This window comes from Thunnus maccoyii, chromosome 24 (assembly GCF_910596095.1).
Source record: "Thunnus maccoyii chromosome 24, fThuMac1.1, whole genome shotgun sequence".
NCBI lineage: Eukaryota > Metazoa > Chordata > Actinopteri > Scombriformes > Scombridae > Thunnus > Thunnus maccoyii.
Window position 1 is genome coordinate 2,263,263 of NC_056556.1, and position 18,384 is coordinate 2,281,646.

The 18,384-nt window shown below is 40.1% G+C and overlaps 1 protein-coding gene across 6 annotated transcripts in view; it reads right to left on the bottom strand.

The window, feature by feature from the left end:
• The window catches only part of LOC121891815 (CLIP-associating protein 1-B-like), an 83,448-nt gene that overhangs the window by 56,468 nt on the left and 8,596 nt on the right, over positions 1-18,384 (bottom strand). For all 6 annotated transcript variants that reach the window (XM_042404413.1, XM_042404414.1, XM_042404417.1 and 3 more), the window contains exons 5-11: positions 18,175-18,266; positions 17,678-17,753; positions 16,304-16,401; positions 15,449-15,519; positions 2,337-2,477; positions 312-388; positions 52-144 (exon numbers count right to left, since the gene is read on the bottom strand). In XM_042404413.1, coding sequence (XP_042260347.1) covers positions 52-144; positions 312-388; positions 2,337-2,477; positions 15,449-15,519; positions 16,304-16,401; positions 17,678-17,753; positions 18,175-18,266 — 648 coding nt within the window. The remainder of the gene's footprint in view (positions 1-51; positions 145-311; positions 389-2,336; positions 2,478-15,448; positions 15,520-16,303; positions 16,402-17,677; positions 17,754-18,174; positions 18,267-18,384) is intronic.

The following is an 18,384-nucleotide window of genomic DNA, read 5'->3' on the forward strand; positions in this document are numbered from 1 at the left end:
AAGCTAACGAGGCTAACAGAGACGACGGACGGAGAGGTCAGGATGTCTTACAGCTGCCACTCTGAGCTCCCAGTCCCGCTTGTCGTCTGACAGCACGTCTCGTATCTTGGTCATGGCCTCCTCCACCTCCCTGTTAGAGTAGATCTGTCGCAGCGAAGACAGGAATGAAGGATTAAACTGTTCTCACACCGAACACATTGTGACAAGCATAATATCTTCAAGAAACAGGTTTAAGTAGGTTTAATGTTGTACACAGACTCTTACAAATGACAGATTATATGTGTAAAACAGGATTTAACAGGACTTCATACCTGCACAGTAGGAACATCCTCAAAGGCTTGGATGAAGTCTTCCTCATCCACAGCTCCAGCGCTGGACCCATCCCTCCCTGCAGACAACAGCAGGACCAAATACGTTTCAAAACCTCTTAAGAATGCATGACATCCACACCTGTTATTTCCTCAATTATTCCATCAATTGCTTGTCTGTTAAATGTCATAAAATGGTCTTTATAATGTCTCTGTATGATGTGAATGTGAAGAACTGCTTCTTTTCCCCCGACCAACAGTCCAAAACTCACAAAATATCCAAAGTAATATCTGAGAAACTAAGAAAACCAGAAATATTTATTACGTAGAAGTCATTTATGAGCATTTTTGAGGATTTAAATCTATTCTGCAGCTGTTTTTATTGCTCGTTAACGTCGGTTCTGTTCTTTCAGTAATTAACAGGTTTAAATCGTCTATTTGTGTTTTATTTAAGCCAGACGCTGCTGTAGATCTATAATCAAATAATAAAACATTGGATAAAGAGTTATCAGCTATTTTCCTTCCAGCTGTCAATATGTAGAGATTATTAAGTAACAAGTTTAAAGTGTCAATTAATTGTGCATGAATTGTAAGTTTAGACTTTAAACTGTCACTTAATAATTTCTACATAATAATAATACTGAGAGCTGATTTCTACATATTTGACAGTTGAGGTGCTGTGCATCATGAGTAGTTGTCGCCCTGTTTGATTAATTAAATTCCTCCGTCCTCGCATCTCTCTCTCTCTCTCTCTCATCCTCGCTGGGAGGAGCAGAGACGTGAGGGAAGCGAGGAGCCACGTCAGCTTAATGAAAAGCACATATTATATATATATATATATATAGACTTCTCCTCCTCTTCTTCTTCTTGTCATGTGTTTGTGTGAAAGTAGAAAATCAATATGTGATGGGTGTGATGTAAAGGAAACTCTGATTTGCATTCAAGTGCAGGAAGTAAAAAAAAAACACAAGATATTTTCTTCATTTCGTGAACGTCCTCCTGGAGTTTTTTGCATCCCGGCGTTTCCGTATCGTTCACGGAGCACGTGCGTGTTAAGTGTGAAAAACGCCGATAAGGAAGCAGCAGAGTCGACTGAAATAGTTCCCTTGTTTCATTTATGATTTATGATTAAAGACTTCGAACTTCTGTATGTCAACTATGTGAAGAATCTCAACATGTTGCTTTGAACTGGTAACGCTGATGATGATGATGATGATGATGATGATGATGGTACCATGTGACCTGAACCGCCTTCAATGAGCGTTGGATAGAAAATGTTGAATCGGAAAAAATGACTTGATGATCTTCATAAAGTCTTTTAATCAAACTGAGCTGATGGATCATTTTATGATTTTATGTTGCAAGAATTTAAATGTTTTTTTTACATTTTCACCAGCATGATAATCACTATATATGAATATCTCAAAACAATAACAATAAGCAACAAGTGTAAAAACCATTAAGCTACAACCTGAGTCAACTATAATCATTGGATAATTAAGTAAAACGCAACATAATGAAAATAAACAATGAAATGAAAAGAAATATAACAAAAAAGTAAAGAAAACGATAAGAAAAATATAATAAAAATGTATAGTAATAGTCATAAAGAATAAGGAAGGAAAAATATTTTCAAAATAAAATAAACAAAAAACACAAAAAGTAATCATTTTAATTATTTTAAGGTAAAAAAATAAATTAAACTTGTCATTATTTGTTAATATTTTAAGAGTTTTTTCCTTTGTCTTTCTTATATCTTTTATTATTATTATTATTTATTATTTTACTGCATTATATTTGGTGGAGAAGGATTGATTTATTCATTCTCATTGTATTTATTTGTGTGTATTTGTGTTGCAGTCAGCGGCTTTTATATCTGTTTTGTTCTGATTCATATAATGTGCTGCTTGTGGAAATGTTTTGTGCCTGATGAAGATCAAACTTTGCACAACAACAGTGGGAGGAAAGTCAGACTGTACGTGACAATCTGGTCTTGACATTTGTCAGTTAGCGGACGTCGTCTCTGACCTGCAGACTTGGTGCTGGAGGCGGAGGCCGGACGTCGGAATGATCCCATGCTCACCGCCTTCCTCCCGGACTGCGAGGCTCCTTTGGACGAGGACGAGGAGCGGCCGCCGTCCACCGAGTCATCGTCCTCAAAGTTTTTATCTGGAGGAGGAAGAGCAGACAGGAGGGCTCTGGTCACGTGACTAAATAACAGAGTCTTCAGTAAATTCAAAACCAGCAGGACAAAGAGAAAACGCCACCGCCGAGCATCCCAGCAATGTGGCAGCAGGCAGCGAGCGGGCAGGCAGGCGGGCGGACTCTTGACATTTCTGCATTTTAACTTTTAGCTGACGTTCAGCTGACACCGACCCAGAGGACATAACTCACATTCCTACATCACCAACATAACAAGCTAACAATTAGTCCAGTGTCCCCACTGAGGAGCCCAGAGCCGCTGCAGGAGAAGGAAATACACATTTTAAGGACACAGTGTGCAATAACGAAGACAGACTGTGGCTGCAGTTTGTCCTGATCAACACACACAAAAAAAGGGATAAACAACCTCATAAAATCTAATTTTAAAGCCTGTGCTTAGTGTTGCTTCTTCATAAAGTCTCACTGATGATTTTATGCATCTTCCACTGCTTATATCGAGCTAAATAAGGATTCTGACGAGATATAAATGTAAATAACTCAGCAACAATTCTGATTATTGATTAATTGAAACCATTTATCAAGCAAAAAACACCAAAGACTGTCTGTTTCCAGCTTCTTAAATGTGAAGATTTGACAAAAATAAACAAAAATAACAAATATGGAGAAATTGTATTGATATTTTAGAGACTAAGGAATAAAATTAATCAAAAACATCATCATTATAGTAAATAATAATGACAACAGTTGTTAGTTGCAGCCTTAGATTTAAGTTGAAGAGTCACACTGAGATACAGTCTTCCTCAGTAAAATGAGCTGTATATATTGTTTTTGTGTATTTGTATGTTATTATATAACATTTATAAGTATTTATAATTGTTTTATTACACTCTTCAGCTCTCATATCTTATTTTTGTTTTTTATTGGTATCTTATTTCTTCATGTTGCACTAAAACAAATTCCTTCTACATAAATACCAGAAGAATGACGTCTGATTCAACAATATATATTTTATATATATATATATATATATAATATATATATATATTATATAATAACAATGTTGTCATAAAAGACAACTATCAGACATGTTGTACTGTAACATTATCTTTTTTTTTAAGGTTTTAGTACAGTTGCAGGTGTGATGCTGCAACAGAAGTGCTCCGTAAATAAACAATAACAACAACAACAACAACAACAACAACAAAAAGAGGTAAATAAGGTCATCAAGAGGTTTTCTTTCCTGTCAACAGCTGGTAGAGGTGCAGCCCTGCGGTGGACGCCCAAACGCCACCTGACTCCCCCTCAGCACAGAAATCTGCCCCGCTAGCAATCAATCCTCTTTCATTATTCAAAGTTTACACACACACACACACACACACACACACACACACACACACACACACACACACACACACACACACAGACACACACACACGTGCACACACACAGACACACACACACGTGCACACACACAGACACACACACACACACAATCATAGCAGCAGGGCACAAAGCCAACACATCAGTCATGGTTGCAGTTTTTCCTTCATGCAGGAACAAAGCGCGGTGCAACACCTCTCAATATCAACACAAGGTCACTGTGTGTGTGTGTGTGTGTGTGTGTGTGTGTGTGTGTGTGTGTGTGTGTGTGTGTGTGTGTGTGTGTAAACCCCTGTCACCTAAAGTTTAACATGTTAACAGCAACACAACGTGACAGGAGGAGAGAAGCAGGGTGGTGGAGAGCATGTTAGCTCGAGAGAAGAAAATCTCTGCTGCTGTTGTTCAAAAATATTTGAATCTATTGATAATAGAAATGAATCAGATTTATATTTGCAGAGTTGAAATGGATCCTGCTGTGTTTCACTGACCCAATATCTCTTTCAGGATCAATGGACTTTATCTTCACAGGTTAGCTCAGAGCGCTATCACTATCAGATCATTACTGTGATGCTAAAATCAATATAAAAGCTTCACGTATTACAAGGAAATAAAAGTCAAGTCAAACTCTAGACTGAACTAAAATTATTATCATTATTATCATTTATTTAGTCAAAATTAAATGATCATTAGCTGAAACCGCTGCTCAGTAGCAGCAGTGTTAAAGTGGCGTCTCAGCATCTCTCTGCTGCTTATTGATCTGATGTGTGTCCACATTATCGAGCAGTTGACTAAAACCACTAGTTGGCGCTGTGAGCAGTAGTCCACTAGTTGTGGATGATATGATTTTAACCAGCGTCACCATAATAATATTGCCTTGTTTATTATTATTTTCCAGCACATTGATTGATCAAGCTACTGTTCCTACTAACACAACACTTCCTTTGTGTGTTTCAGTAATAAATAGAATTTAATGCTGACTTTACAACCATAAGAAATGTTGATAATGCTGGTGAGGTTAGCAAATGGATGTTTGACTTCTCATTGTAACGATTATCTGTGAGGAGCAGTTCTGACATTTTTGGAAATACACATTAACTTAAGAGTCTCCAGTGACCCCAGCAAGAAATAATCCAGCACATAACTGCTGGTACGACCACAACATGTTGTTCTTACACTTTCTTTCTTGTACAGATTAGACAACATGGACGGTGCAACAAACCAAACAAAAGAAGAAGGCTGAGAGAGAGCCAGACTCCCAGAGGGGCAGGTACCTCCCAGCTCCACCTGCTCGCTGACTCCCAGTATCTGCAAAAAGGGAGTAGAGTAAAACAAACAAGCAGGCAGAGTGAGACGGCTCGTCACATTAGTTTGTGAGCTTTAGAGATGCTGGTAGGCAGATTGTTGTCACCTTAAGACAGAGCTAGGCTAGCCGTTTCCCTCCGTTTCCAGTGTTTGTGCTAAGCTAAGCTAACCGGCTGCTGGCTGTAGCTTCATATTTATCGTACTGTACACACATGAGAGCGGTATTAATCTTCTCATGAAGTGTATTTCCAAAAATGTCAAAGTATTACAGCATTGATCAACATTTTGTGACATAATGACGACTTGAAATGTTGCATGAAATGAGTCCCTATAACATAACTGAATCATAACTGGAAAAAAAGTGAATTTTCTCACTGGAGTAGAGCTGCAGCTAACAATTATCTTCTCCATAAATCAATTAGTTGTTTGGCCCAAAAAATGTTAGAAAATGGTGTAAAATGACGATCACTGTTACCCAAAGCCCAGAAAGTCAACCTCAAATGTCTATTTTTCTCCTGATCAACAGTCCACAACCCAAAGATCTTCAGTTTACTGTCATACAGGACTAAAGAAACCAGAAAATGTTCACATTTAAGAAGCTTGAAACAGAGAGTTTTGGACTTTTTTTCCTTAAAGAATGACCCCAAATGATTAATCAAATAGTTGGCAACTAATCTGTTAATTGACTAATCGTTGCAGCTCTATACTGGAGTAAATAAAATCTCAAAAAGCGTTTTACAGTTTGAGCAAACCTTTAGATCTTGACATGTAGCAGAATGAAGACGCCTCCTCTCCATGTGAACAAACCTTTGACTACTGTTTTACCACTAATATACTATAAACTAGTGGCTGTAAAACCTCTCAACAGAGTTCACACATTAAGCTCAACAAGCTAGTGAACGAGCACTTTTTAGAGCATTCAGCAAAATAAAAAATACCTGCATATTATTTTAATTATAACAGAATATTGAATGGCTTTGAACCAGACTGCAGTACAAGTACACATGTAGCTGTACATATATGCCCTTCAGCATGAAAAACACAATTCAAAATGCATCAGAAACATAATCTACAAGACAAACTTTAATATAATAATGACATAACAGTGTCAAAAACTAATCGACTGAGCCAGAACAGGCTACAAAAGGAAGCTTTCCAGGATAAATTTAACCTTGATAGCCTTGCTTTTCACACACCAGCGTGTCATCTCGTCTTTCCTCTCACATCCAAAAACAAAATCAGCAGGAAAAGTTCATTCTACGGTGCTTTTTTTTTTGTCACGAAAACAAAACACAAAAGGACGACATAACATCAGATTAAATCTGGATTTCTCCCAGATTCCACAGCGGACAGACTCGGTCCTGTTTCTCCTGCTTCCTGACCTTAACTTTGCTCAGAGACAGACAACAAGGCTGCATCACGTCCTGTCCATTGTGCACGCAACAAATCAGCTGCGAGCAGGCCAGGATATCATCCTGCTGTGTTTACAGTGCATTCAAGACACCGCAGACACATTTCAGCTGGATTTACAGCCGTCGTCACACCAGGCACTCCCCACTACCTCCTCCTCCCTCCTCCTCCTCCTCCTCCTCTCCTGCCATTCATCTCCTGTCGCCTGCATTCATCACTGATTACAACCTCCACTATTTCTCTCTTCTAGAAGCTGCGTTCAATCAGCAGCAGCAGCAGCAGCAGCAGCAGCAGCTTACAGGAGCAGATCCGCCTGCAGACCAGTTTCCTCAGCATGCCGGCAGACAGACGGTCAGGTGGTCCTCCGGTCCTCTGTGCTCCTCACATCTTTTTCCCCCAGCTGAGGAGGGAAAAGAGGGGAGGAAGGAGGGGAGTTGAAGGCTAGCCTCCCCCCTCCCCTGTCAGGGAGCATGTGCTTCGATATAATCTTCCTCTCTATCTTCGTCCACACACACACGCACGCATGCACGCTGTCCTCTCTAGTTCGCTTCGGCAAACACGCGCACACTCCCAGGACCAGGATGGAGAGAAGTGATGAAGGAGAGGAGGAGGAGGAGTGGACCAATGGGAGGAGAAGGGAGGGGTCGATCAGGGGACAAACCCCAGTCTGGAGGTGGAGTCAGAGATGAGGGACAGCTACAGTGTCATCATGACTCAGGGGGGGGGGGGTGGGGTGGGGGGGACGGAGAGACACCTCTCCAGAGGAAGCTGGTCCTCCATCAGCGTTAAAGGGGACAGGTCCAGCTCTATATTTAAATTCTGGGGCTCTACTTGAATATATTTGCATGATTTACAGTTAACAACTGCTTATTAATTGTATACTGGCTCTTTATGCAGCCCCAGTCTGTCTGTGTGAGTGTTTTTATCACAGCAGGACGGAAATATGAATATTAAGATTTTCTCTGATGTATCCTACGCACCAAAACAAGACTGAGACGGAGGTTTTTATCTTTTATAGAGACAGCCATGTCCTACAGCACCAGCATTCATCTCTGACCTCCTGAGTTCATTCTCAGATCCTCTGATCAGTCAGATCTTCCCCGTCTGTCACCACCCTCCCTTTAATACTAATATTATGATAAAACAGCTTTAATTGTGTCTGTTAGTTACTCCCTGTCTGTCTCTCTTTGTGTGTTTCTGTGGGCGTGACTACTCCCTCCTCCACATCGTTCCATCATTCATAGTGGTAGTAGGAAGCTCAGGCCAACTTTCCAGCGTGTTTTTACTCTTCAACTGTAATTGCTGTTGTAACCGTGCGTCTCTCTGTGCTCCACAACTCTTCCTCGTGTTCCTGCCAGTCATCTGCCTGCCTGCCAAGACTCCTCTACAGCCACGCTCACTACCGGCCTACCTGCTCACCGCTCTGCACCTGCCATTCTCCGGCAGTCCACCAGATGCCCTCAGACTTCTCTGTAATCACCTTAATCCCTTCACCTGTACTTCCTGTCCCATCTCTCCGTCTGTCTCTCTGAGTTTAAAAGACTCCTGGTTCAGAAACATCAGTCCTGTGCAGACAATCAGGCTTCAAGTCACCACTAAGAGACTGTTTTGCCTTTCTAGCCAGTGTGTTAATGGGAATATGTGTTTACTTATGTGTTTACTTAGGAATTATGAGTTTATTCCGGCTACTTTCAGCTGTACATAAGAAAATGCTTTTGTGTATATGAGATTACTCTTGTTTATGTAAGCATGTGCAGTGAGGAATCAGAGCTGCCTTTGTTTTGTTTACTGTGTTTTTCCTCTTGTGTTCCTGTGCTGCTTTTTCCCTCCACAACTGCCTTCACAGCCTCGTTAGCCCTGATCTTCTCCAAATGCCCCCCCCCCACAGCCAATCAGCTCCTTTCCTGTTCTGTTAAGTCACCTGCTCCCCATTCCCTCATCGGTCCAGTTTGTTTTAAGTCCTGTTTTCAGTTCAGTCTTTGCTCTTCCTGCATTTATCTAGATTAGAGAGTTATACTTAAGTATCTGCTGCGTCCTGCGTTTGGGTCCATCTCCTGCTACTCTTCATGACACTAAGTTGTTCAATTCTTTGATAAAAGAGTTAATGGCTGTGCTAGCCAAATGGTAACATGAGCAACCAACTGACCTGATGATGGCTCTAACTTATTATAATTAATCCTCTGGGGACAATAAATGTTTGCGCCAAATTTCATGACAATCCCTCCGACAGCTGTTAAAATATGTCATTCAAAACTACAAAAATCAACCTCCTGGTGGCGCTCGAAGAAAACTCAGAACATCACCAAAGTCAGTGGGATTCATCATCTGTGAACCAAGAATATCTGCACAAAATTTTGTGCCAATCCACTGAATAGTTATGTATATTTCAGTCTAGACAAGTGGTGGACCGATCAACAGACCCAAATACTCTGGGTAGCCATTCAGAGGTCTGGAACGAGGCAAAAATAAGAAAAATATTCATTGTCATCAATATTTGTTGCGTATGAGCTACCTGTAAGTGTTACATTCATTGTAGAAGAGACAGTCAGTCGTTTGATTTTTAAATGTACCTTCATGTCCAGCAGAAGCAGATACAGCAGCTCTGAACAGACAGAGTCACTGCTTTTAACCTTTCATGAGAAAAAAGGTCACTAGTCCCCAGCCGACTGGACGTTCATGCTGAATGTCAGACATAAAAGCTACAATGATTTGATCTGATGATTGTATCCATGAGGAGAAAACAGGACATGCAGAGCTGGATACAAACTGGCAGCACATATAAAGCCCCGGGTCCACAGTCATCAAGATATTTTTTTCAAGACAAAGAGTTTCTGGGACAAAGTATATTTACTGCAGATTACTGAAAGAGAAAGTAAAGCTATAAGCTAGCTAGGCTAGAAAACGTCTTCTTTTGTCCACCAACCAAAGATATTCAGTTTATTGTGATAAAGGACTAAAGACACCAGAAAATATTCACATTCGAGAAGCAGGAACCAGAGAATTTATATCAACAAATCTAATAATTAATCAATTAATCGTTGCAGCTTTAGTTTATAGATGTGTCTACAGCAGGAACGAGACGATATTCAAGAGCTTTGTAAATTAAATATAAGACTTTTTAAACCTTCTATCGCCTTTCTTTTAGGGAACTGAATTCAGTGCTTTTTTTTTTTTAAAGACTTTTCCTGCAAATTCTAACAAAATAACTGACTAATTGTGCACTTCCTCTGGATGCCAAGTCACAAGTTTTCCACCTGGCAGGGTCTCAAAGTCTTTGGGAGCTCGGAGCCTGATGGAGTGTGACAGCTGATCTCCCCGATGCAAATTCACAAAATGACCGGGGGGAGAGGTGAGGCGTTTAGCAGCACAGTGTTGCATCACTGATCCGGGAAGAAACTGGGAGGCGTGGGAGAGCCGCTCAGATTCCCACCACGGACTCACAGCAGGTAAATGAGTTTCTATAGACTTTACCTGCAGCTCTTGTTTACTATCATTCAACATGTGGTTTATACTCATTTCCTACTCACAGGGATTAAACACAGGAGCTTATTTTACTCACTTTCTGCCACCCTAAACATACGGATTAATAATCACCACTAATAATCACGCTGCCCTAGCTCAAATGTAAACGACAACCTGTGGAAATGAGGTGATTTTCAGCCTTTTCATTGCTGAATGAATGAATGAATGAGGTGGGAAACACCCCTGCCGGTCTGCTGTATATCACAACCAGCTGGAACAACAGTGGGAGGGATGTTCCCACAAAATCATCAGGCATCTTTCACAACTTTCTCACCAGATTAACATCTATGTATGTTGCGCAAGTGAGAGTCTGGAGTTACAGACGGATGATGTGTTAAGAAAAAGCAACAAAAAGTACAGATAGTTGGCTCAGGATACAATGAACATTTATTTTCTTTACAGATTTATCTGTTTGATCTGATTTCTTCTGTAATCCCAAAATATCCCATTTTCTGTAATGTAAGACCAAGAAAAGCAGCAAATTCTCATTTGAGAAGCTGGAACGAGAGGATGTTTGACATTTTTACTTGAAACAATTAATCGATTATCAAGATAACTGCTGCTAATTGATTAATCTTCATATAGCAGCTCTAAACTGGAATTTCTTCCAGTAGCTGGACAAAAAGACGCCTATAAACTATCACCTGATCCTCACAAGCTCAAGACTTCCAAGATATTTATATATCTAGATGGGTGACAATTGAAAGTACAAATAAAGTTTCACAGCAAGACGTTTGTCACAGATTCTCTTAAGTCGTCTTGGAACAACAGCGAAACATGTTTTTCTTGCTGTAATCATTCCTCCTGTTCATACTGACCATTAGAAGATCCCTCCATAATGACCTTACAATGGAGGCGATGGAGGATAAAATATACAAAAATGTATTTAAAAGTTTATCTGAAGCTAATATGAAGCTTCAGCGTCCAAATGAGTCAAATCAAGTAGATATCTTTCAACGTTACAGTCTTTTTAGTGCCAAAGTTCCTCTTTTTGTTACTATACTTCCACCTGCAGCTCAACAGGGAAACACAAAGAGGGAATTTGATGCTAAAAAGACTGTAAATGTGTCAGATATCCACTTGATATGACTAACTCAGACTGCTCAAGACTCATATAAGCTTCACATCAACTTTTAAATGACTGTGTGGACACACTGGATTTTGTCCTCCGTCACTTACGCTGAAAGCACATTTGAAGACGGTCTTCTAGACGAGTTCCTGTTGGGAGGAAACGTTTTCCTGTTTGGTATCCTCCAGTTTCTGTGGAGAGGGGTTTTCCTGTTGTTTAGTGGGGCGTCTTTTTGTTTATCTTTGTCATTGTGGATCTGTTGTGGCGGGACACACACTGGGCCTCGAAACATTTGCTACCACGAAAAGCGAAATCATCAACATGCAGGTTTGCAATTAAAGTATGTTAAGTTTCGCCGTTTTCCGATGTTTCATAGACCAAACATAATAGATTGATGCTAAAGCGCCTGAACAAACTATATCTTTCCACACTTCAATGACTGACAGGAGCTTTAGAGGCTAGAAAACTCCCACACACTCACATACCTTCATTAGGTTTATATCTTTATCACAAATATACAGTATCTGATCGTCAGCATATATATATATAATGATGTTCATTCAGTTCAGATCATTGTCAAAAATGTTATGAATTAACCAGCAGCAAGAGAGACGTTGTGCAGGAGTATTTTAGTTTTACTTCAGTGCTTTGTAGCCTCTCATTAATGCTCTTTAGACGGTCTTTCTACTCTGTGTATCTCTCTGCTGCATCATGTTGTCTCTTTCTGTCTCGGCACAGCGTTCATTATTCAGGATGTTTCCCACTGTGCAACCTAAGTCCTGCTGGCAGCGAGTACCTGCCCTCGTCTCTCAGCACCTCCCTGCAGGACCTCCTGAGGCCGAGTGCGTCACACAGCCAGGTCACTGTTTATCAAAACCCAGAGAGCTGCATTCATCTAAGATCACTGACAAGATATGATATATTCATAAAATAAAAGCAAATGTGAGGGTCAAAGTTCATTCTGGAGGTTGTGAAGAGGAGTTTGACTTACTTGTCTTTTCTAGAGCTTTGATCTCTACCCTTCTGCCTCCAGGTTACACACTTACTGTAGGTCACATGATGACAACTGAACCATCTAATACACTCACAGATAAAGACTGTCAAGATGCAGCTAAAAGCTCAGAAATAAAGCTGCTAAGTGTCTTGTGTTGTCACCTTCTTGTGGATTTTCCTTTTAACTTCTGTAACTCAATTAACCAGATGTATTAGATTTAACATGATATTAAACCAATAAACAACTTTAAATAAGTAATTTCATTTGCATGGTGAAAATGCAGCTTTCACTGGAAGACTGCAGCCATGATTAAAACCTATAATTTAATTCTGATTCAATCAAAGCGCTAAAACAGGCCAAACTCTCTCTAGTTCACTGGAGGCAGATATTTACAACTGACAACTGTCTGAGCTCTACGTTTTAAGTCACTGCAGTAGAATTGCAATGATTAATCAATTTGTTGATCAACAGAAAAATAATCAGTAACTATTCTGATAAATGATTAATCGTTTCTGTCATTTTTCCAAACAAAACTGGTCAACATGTTATGGTTTCAGCTTCTCAAATGTGACTTTCTGCAGTTTTTTTAGTCGTATATGACAGTAAATTGAATATCTGAAGGTTTTGGATTCAGAGTCAAGACAAAACAAGCAAACTGAACCAACATTTCACAAACTAAATGAATAACTGATTCATCAAAATAATAACAGCAGATGAATCAGCTGCCCTGAACTGCAGCTAACAGCATGTTTGGTTGCCGTTTCCCTTTAACTAACACTGAGGCTATTGAGGAACCTGTCTGAAAACAACCTGGACCAGGACCAGGATAGTCTGTCAGAGCAAGTTTCATGATAATTTACTGAAGCAAGCCTGGCTTAATCTGTAATCTGTCTTTATGAAACTGATGTGACTATAAACAAAGTAAAGCTGCACATTCTATCATCTATCATGACAGTAAACAGTAAAGAATACCAGCCGGCACGTTGACAACGTAGCCTTCCTCAAACTTTGTTCCTCGAATTACAACAACAATTTCCTACCTAAATAATTGGGCTTATCACTTCAGCGGTAATCGTGCACGTCGAGGCTACAGGCGAGAGCAGAGCTGAACAGCAGGATTACTCGCATCACTGAGCTTCAGTTACTTGTGGCATTCAGTTCCCAATTATGATCAGAGTGCAATTATCAAGGCTTATATGAGCACACAGATCCTGACAGACGCAGGTAACAACCAGCTCTTGCACCAATAACACAAAACAAACGGCTAAATATTCTCCATGAACCTTGCAGATCGCAGATTATTTAAAAGTCTTGTGAGAAATTTACCTGCAGCTTGACTTTGGGAGACGATACCTTTTTCCTGCAGAGGAGAAACAGTGCCGTCCTGACACAGACACAGCTGATGCACTGCCGCCCTGCCTCCTCCCTTTCCCCTCCAACCTGGTCTTGTGACTGTAGGGACGACAGCTGACACCACTCCTCCAAAATAAGAGCCCAGGGCTGCTGAAGTTAAGAGCTTCAAGTCTGTTTTGTTTTTCCTGTTTTTCATCAGTTACATCTCTCTCCTTTTAGTCTTTTTTAGTCTCTTCCTTCCTTTCTTTTCATATCTCAGCTCCTCATTCTCTCTCTGTATCTCAGTGTGTCAGGTTTCAGTTTCTCATGCTCTCTTCTGAATGATTATCAGCTCGTTCTGTTCCATTTCTATCAATTGTTCCATCTCATATCCCTGTTTTCGAGGTCAATGTGACGCTTCCCACACATCCGCTCAGATGACATTCACATTCTCTTTCAAGTCACAACTGAACTTTTCTTTGTCTTTTTTTTTAAAGGCTGAGTGATAAACACACTGTGGAAAATGTTGTTAATCATCTTTCTTAGATGACACATCTCGCCCAATCCCCTTCAACGATCAGGTCACATGACTGGCAAGCACTCATTTACTGCACTATCAGAGCTGTCATGAAGTCTGCTGCTAAGCTAATATTAATGCAAGAGATGAAGCTACAGGACATCCTACAGGATTTGTGACAGTGCAACTCTTTTATTTTATAAAGACAACAAGATGTTTCTGATACTGCAGGGGAGGCCTGGTTAAGCTCCCCTCAGGGACAAACTCAGGCTGTTTCCCCAGAGAAAGGTGGTCTTGTTTTTGTTTTTTTTTAAGCTGGGGGGCCCTGAAAGATGAAAGCTGAGCCTTGTGATCACAGTGATGAAGACCTGTCAGCTTCAGCCTGGCAGACAATAAGTTCAAAAGACTAAAAGACCAGTCAGACGTCACGTAGCCCAGGTTTCAGAGCTGAAACACACAGAAAAACTAACTCACTTTGTGCACAGTCTACTACAACTAACCTCCCACACTGTCAATATCTGCAGGATAGCATCCAATAGAAACTGATGTAAACACTGAAATTACTGAGAGTGAAGCAGCTTTACTGTCCCGATTCTGCAGGGTCACTTTTCCTGCAGTGAAGAGCTGAAAGCTACTCGCCTCCCAGAGCACAAAGAAACAGGTTCAGGTTGCACTGTGACTGAAAGACAAGCGAACACACCCCACTGAGACCTGTGGAAACCAAGAGAAGGGCTTCCCAGCTGAAACAGGCTCACTGTGCCACATTGCTATGCCTCACATTCTTTGATATTTAGGTGTACAGCCTTTATCTTGAACCCCGCGACCAACTGAAATAACAATAAATTAACAATTATTTAGCAATTAACAAGCATTTATAAGCTACATAAATCAAATGACTTGTTTTCTGTTCCTGTAGAAAGCTTCAGTGAAACCAGAACTTCAAGTTTTTGCTCCAGAAGTAGGAACTAAAAATCCTATAAGCCCACAGATCATCAGCCAGTCGAGCGTCTGTGGTCAGTTCAGACAAGTTAGTAATAACAGCAGGACTTGTAGAAGTTTACTAACAGAGATTAGTATTTATGAACACTATGGGGACAGAAACCATCAAATTAACTTCTAAATATGGAAAATAAACTCCAGGAACATGTTTTATTTGTAAGAAAGACAAAGAGATTAGTGGAGCAGAAGCTGGACAGGACGATTAATTTACATAATCCTACATTTATGTTTGGTTTACAGTGAAGTCTAGTAGGTTTACAGGAAAAAAACACACGTGTATGCAGTTTGGAAGGGTGTTGGCAGTCACATGTTGGTGTCTGCAGGCTATTATCAACAACAAACTATACAAAACTATACAAAAACAGACACAATGCTGCCATGACAACAATACAGTCCAAACAAACTGTCTATCAGAACCTTTATGGGCTTAAAACAGGTAGAGGTGGTCTTACCTGACACAGGTGACAGGACCATGTTCCCCGACCTTTGAACTTCGTCAAATTTACTGAAGATGACGTTTAACCTGGAAAAAAAAAAGAGGAGAGGAAGAAGAGAATTAGCACTAACTGATGTTGTGACGGTGAGAAAGAAAAAGCTCTGCTGCCTTCGGGCCTGCAGCCGATCCTCTGAAATGAAAAAAAAAAAAAAAAAAAAACACAAAACTGGCTCATTTCAGACTCTCCAGAGAGCAGATAAATAGGCCAAAGTAACATCTTATCATCCAGAGCGTCTGCATCCAAAAATACACAGGAAATGGCCGACTGTGAGGCCAAACACTAATAATCACAATGTCTACGTAAGCACCAGCTACAGGTGACATTTGTTGACTTTGGCATCGTTTTGAGGAGTGTTTCTACTTTAATTATGTTGTTAAAAAAGAATAATATGTAAGATTGAAATTAAAATGGTGGTGATGTTAAAATACCTATTTCAGTGTGATAGTTTATGAGCTAAACAAAATATAAAACAATGTTTTTGTTCAGACACAAAGGCTGAAAACAACTTTGAGTCGTCTCCTGATGTGACAATACTCAGCACAGCACCATTAGATGATTACTCAGCTGACAATTTTGATATCAATTAGTAATTTAAGTCATTTATAAAGCAAGAAATATTATACATTTTCTGGTTCCAGCTTCTCAAATATGGGAATTTGCTGTTTTTCTTTGTTTTGTATCATTATAAACTGAACATCTCTGGGTTTCTGGTCAATGTCACTTTGGATGATTAATAAAAAAAAATGACACCCTGCACCTAATAAAACAGTTATTCCCCTACAACGGATGACAGAGTGTGTTTGAACGCACCGTGACTGAGGCAGGCCCTTCTTCCCGAGGTCCATTCTCACTCGCTCTCCAACATGGCGGTAGATCTCTACGAGGCAGTTCATGGCGCCGTCACGCACCTGCGAGTCCACAAAAGAAAGAAAATATAATATCACATATTTATCAGTTATATTAACATACAGGTACTGTGCAGCATTCATTTTATGTGCCTGCTATTTTCCAGTTTTATTTCATTTGTATTTTTAATTTAACATATTGTGTTTTTTTTATTGTTTTTACTTATTAATTTGGGAGGAAGCTCACTTGTGACACTGGAGAATTACCTCCTGGTCTCTACTTTCTGCTAATAAGAAACATTTTGTAATTGTTTTGAGCAGAGAATATGAGCTTTAAAGCTGGTGATGGTTCGTAACGCGCTAGCAGACAAGTGCCTGAGTGAGCATGTGCGAGCATGTTTGGTTTCAGGAAGGGAAGTTCATGGGCACGGCTTCCTGTCCTCAGGAGGAAGTAATGATTCCGGTGATGATAGACCTCTCTGCAGCCTATCAGGGGACAACAAACTCAGAGGCAGGGCAGAGCTGGGAGACGAGGGGTCCGGTGGGCTGCAGGGTCACAGGTTTGATCCCTGCAAAGGCTAATATGGTCCGACAACAGCTGAATGTTTGCTCTACCAAAATATATCAACATGCACGTTGAAGGTTTGAGTGTAAAAGGAAGATTTAGAGAAACACAGAGATCCTGGTTAGTGGTCTGATCAGTCCTGCTGAGCTGCAGTGCTGTAATTTCACCAGCAGATGGCAGCCCAAGACCAATAATAAGCACTATATGGCCAAAAGTATGTGGACCCTCCAGAGTCTGTTTTTCTTGGTTTGGACTAGGCCTCGTGGTTCCAATGAGGGGAAATCTTAATGCTACGACACACAATGGTATTTTAGACAATAGTGTATTTCTAACTTTGTGTCAACACTTTGTGTTTGTGCCTTTTCCTGTTTCAACATCACAATCTCTCTCCGCGGACAAAAGCAGCTTCATAAAGAAATATTTCTCCCAGTTTGTTTTGGACAAACTCGACCTCAACCCCATCCAACACCTTCGGGATGAACTAGAACTAAGTAGAAGCTGTTAAAATAACACATCAAGTCTCATGGTTTTCCTACATACTGCTGCAATGCTCAGGTGTCCATGTAGTCTACTCTCAGTGTGAAATTCTTTGCTTTCTCAGTTTAAATTAAACTGGATGTGATTTTGGTTCGTTCTTACTGGTAGGAGAGGTGACAACTTCCAATCAAGTGGGGGCCTGATGCTACATTAAAGGACAGAACAACCGTTTCTGTATTTTCTACACTGATTGAAGCTTCGGGTGTTTGTGTGCAGGTGGGAGGCAGCGGGTCGTACCTGACTCGTTGGATCTCCGAGCAGGTTACAGATGTGAGGGACAATTTTACTGAGCGTCAGACTCTGAGATCCAAACCTGAAAAACACAAGATGAGGATTCCAACACGACACGACGTTCAAATGTGAAGATTTGATGCTTTTTTTTTTGTACTAAACAATAATTTAAGGATGTGAAATTGCATTATGTAATATTTTAAAGGGCATTTTTTATTATTTTCTGATATTTTATAAACGAAACAATGAATCCTTACAATGAAAATAATCATTATAACCACATTTACGTCCTAAACCTGATTTCTGTACAAACTTGTGTTATATTTTCAGTATATTCCCATTTACCCCTCATATCTACAGCTCTAAAATCCACTGGCCTTATGTTTATCATCTTAAAACCTAAAATAACTGCTTTTATCAAAGTTATTCCAAACATAGAACCCTTTAAACAAAGCTAAAACATGTCAAATGACATTACATTTGTAGTTTATATGATTACTTACACATTCAAGGTTGAGATGAGGCAGAGGCAGAGTCCTTCTCTGGTCCTGTTGTTCTTATGCTTGAAGCCTCCCATCATTCGCTCCCAAACATACTGAAAAGGCAGAAACACACAAAGATAGATAGAAAGCAGATATTAACACGTGTGCCAAGTCTCATGATACATTTCCTCAAATGATAAGAGGAAATAAGATGCTAAAGTTGAAGCATTA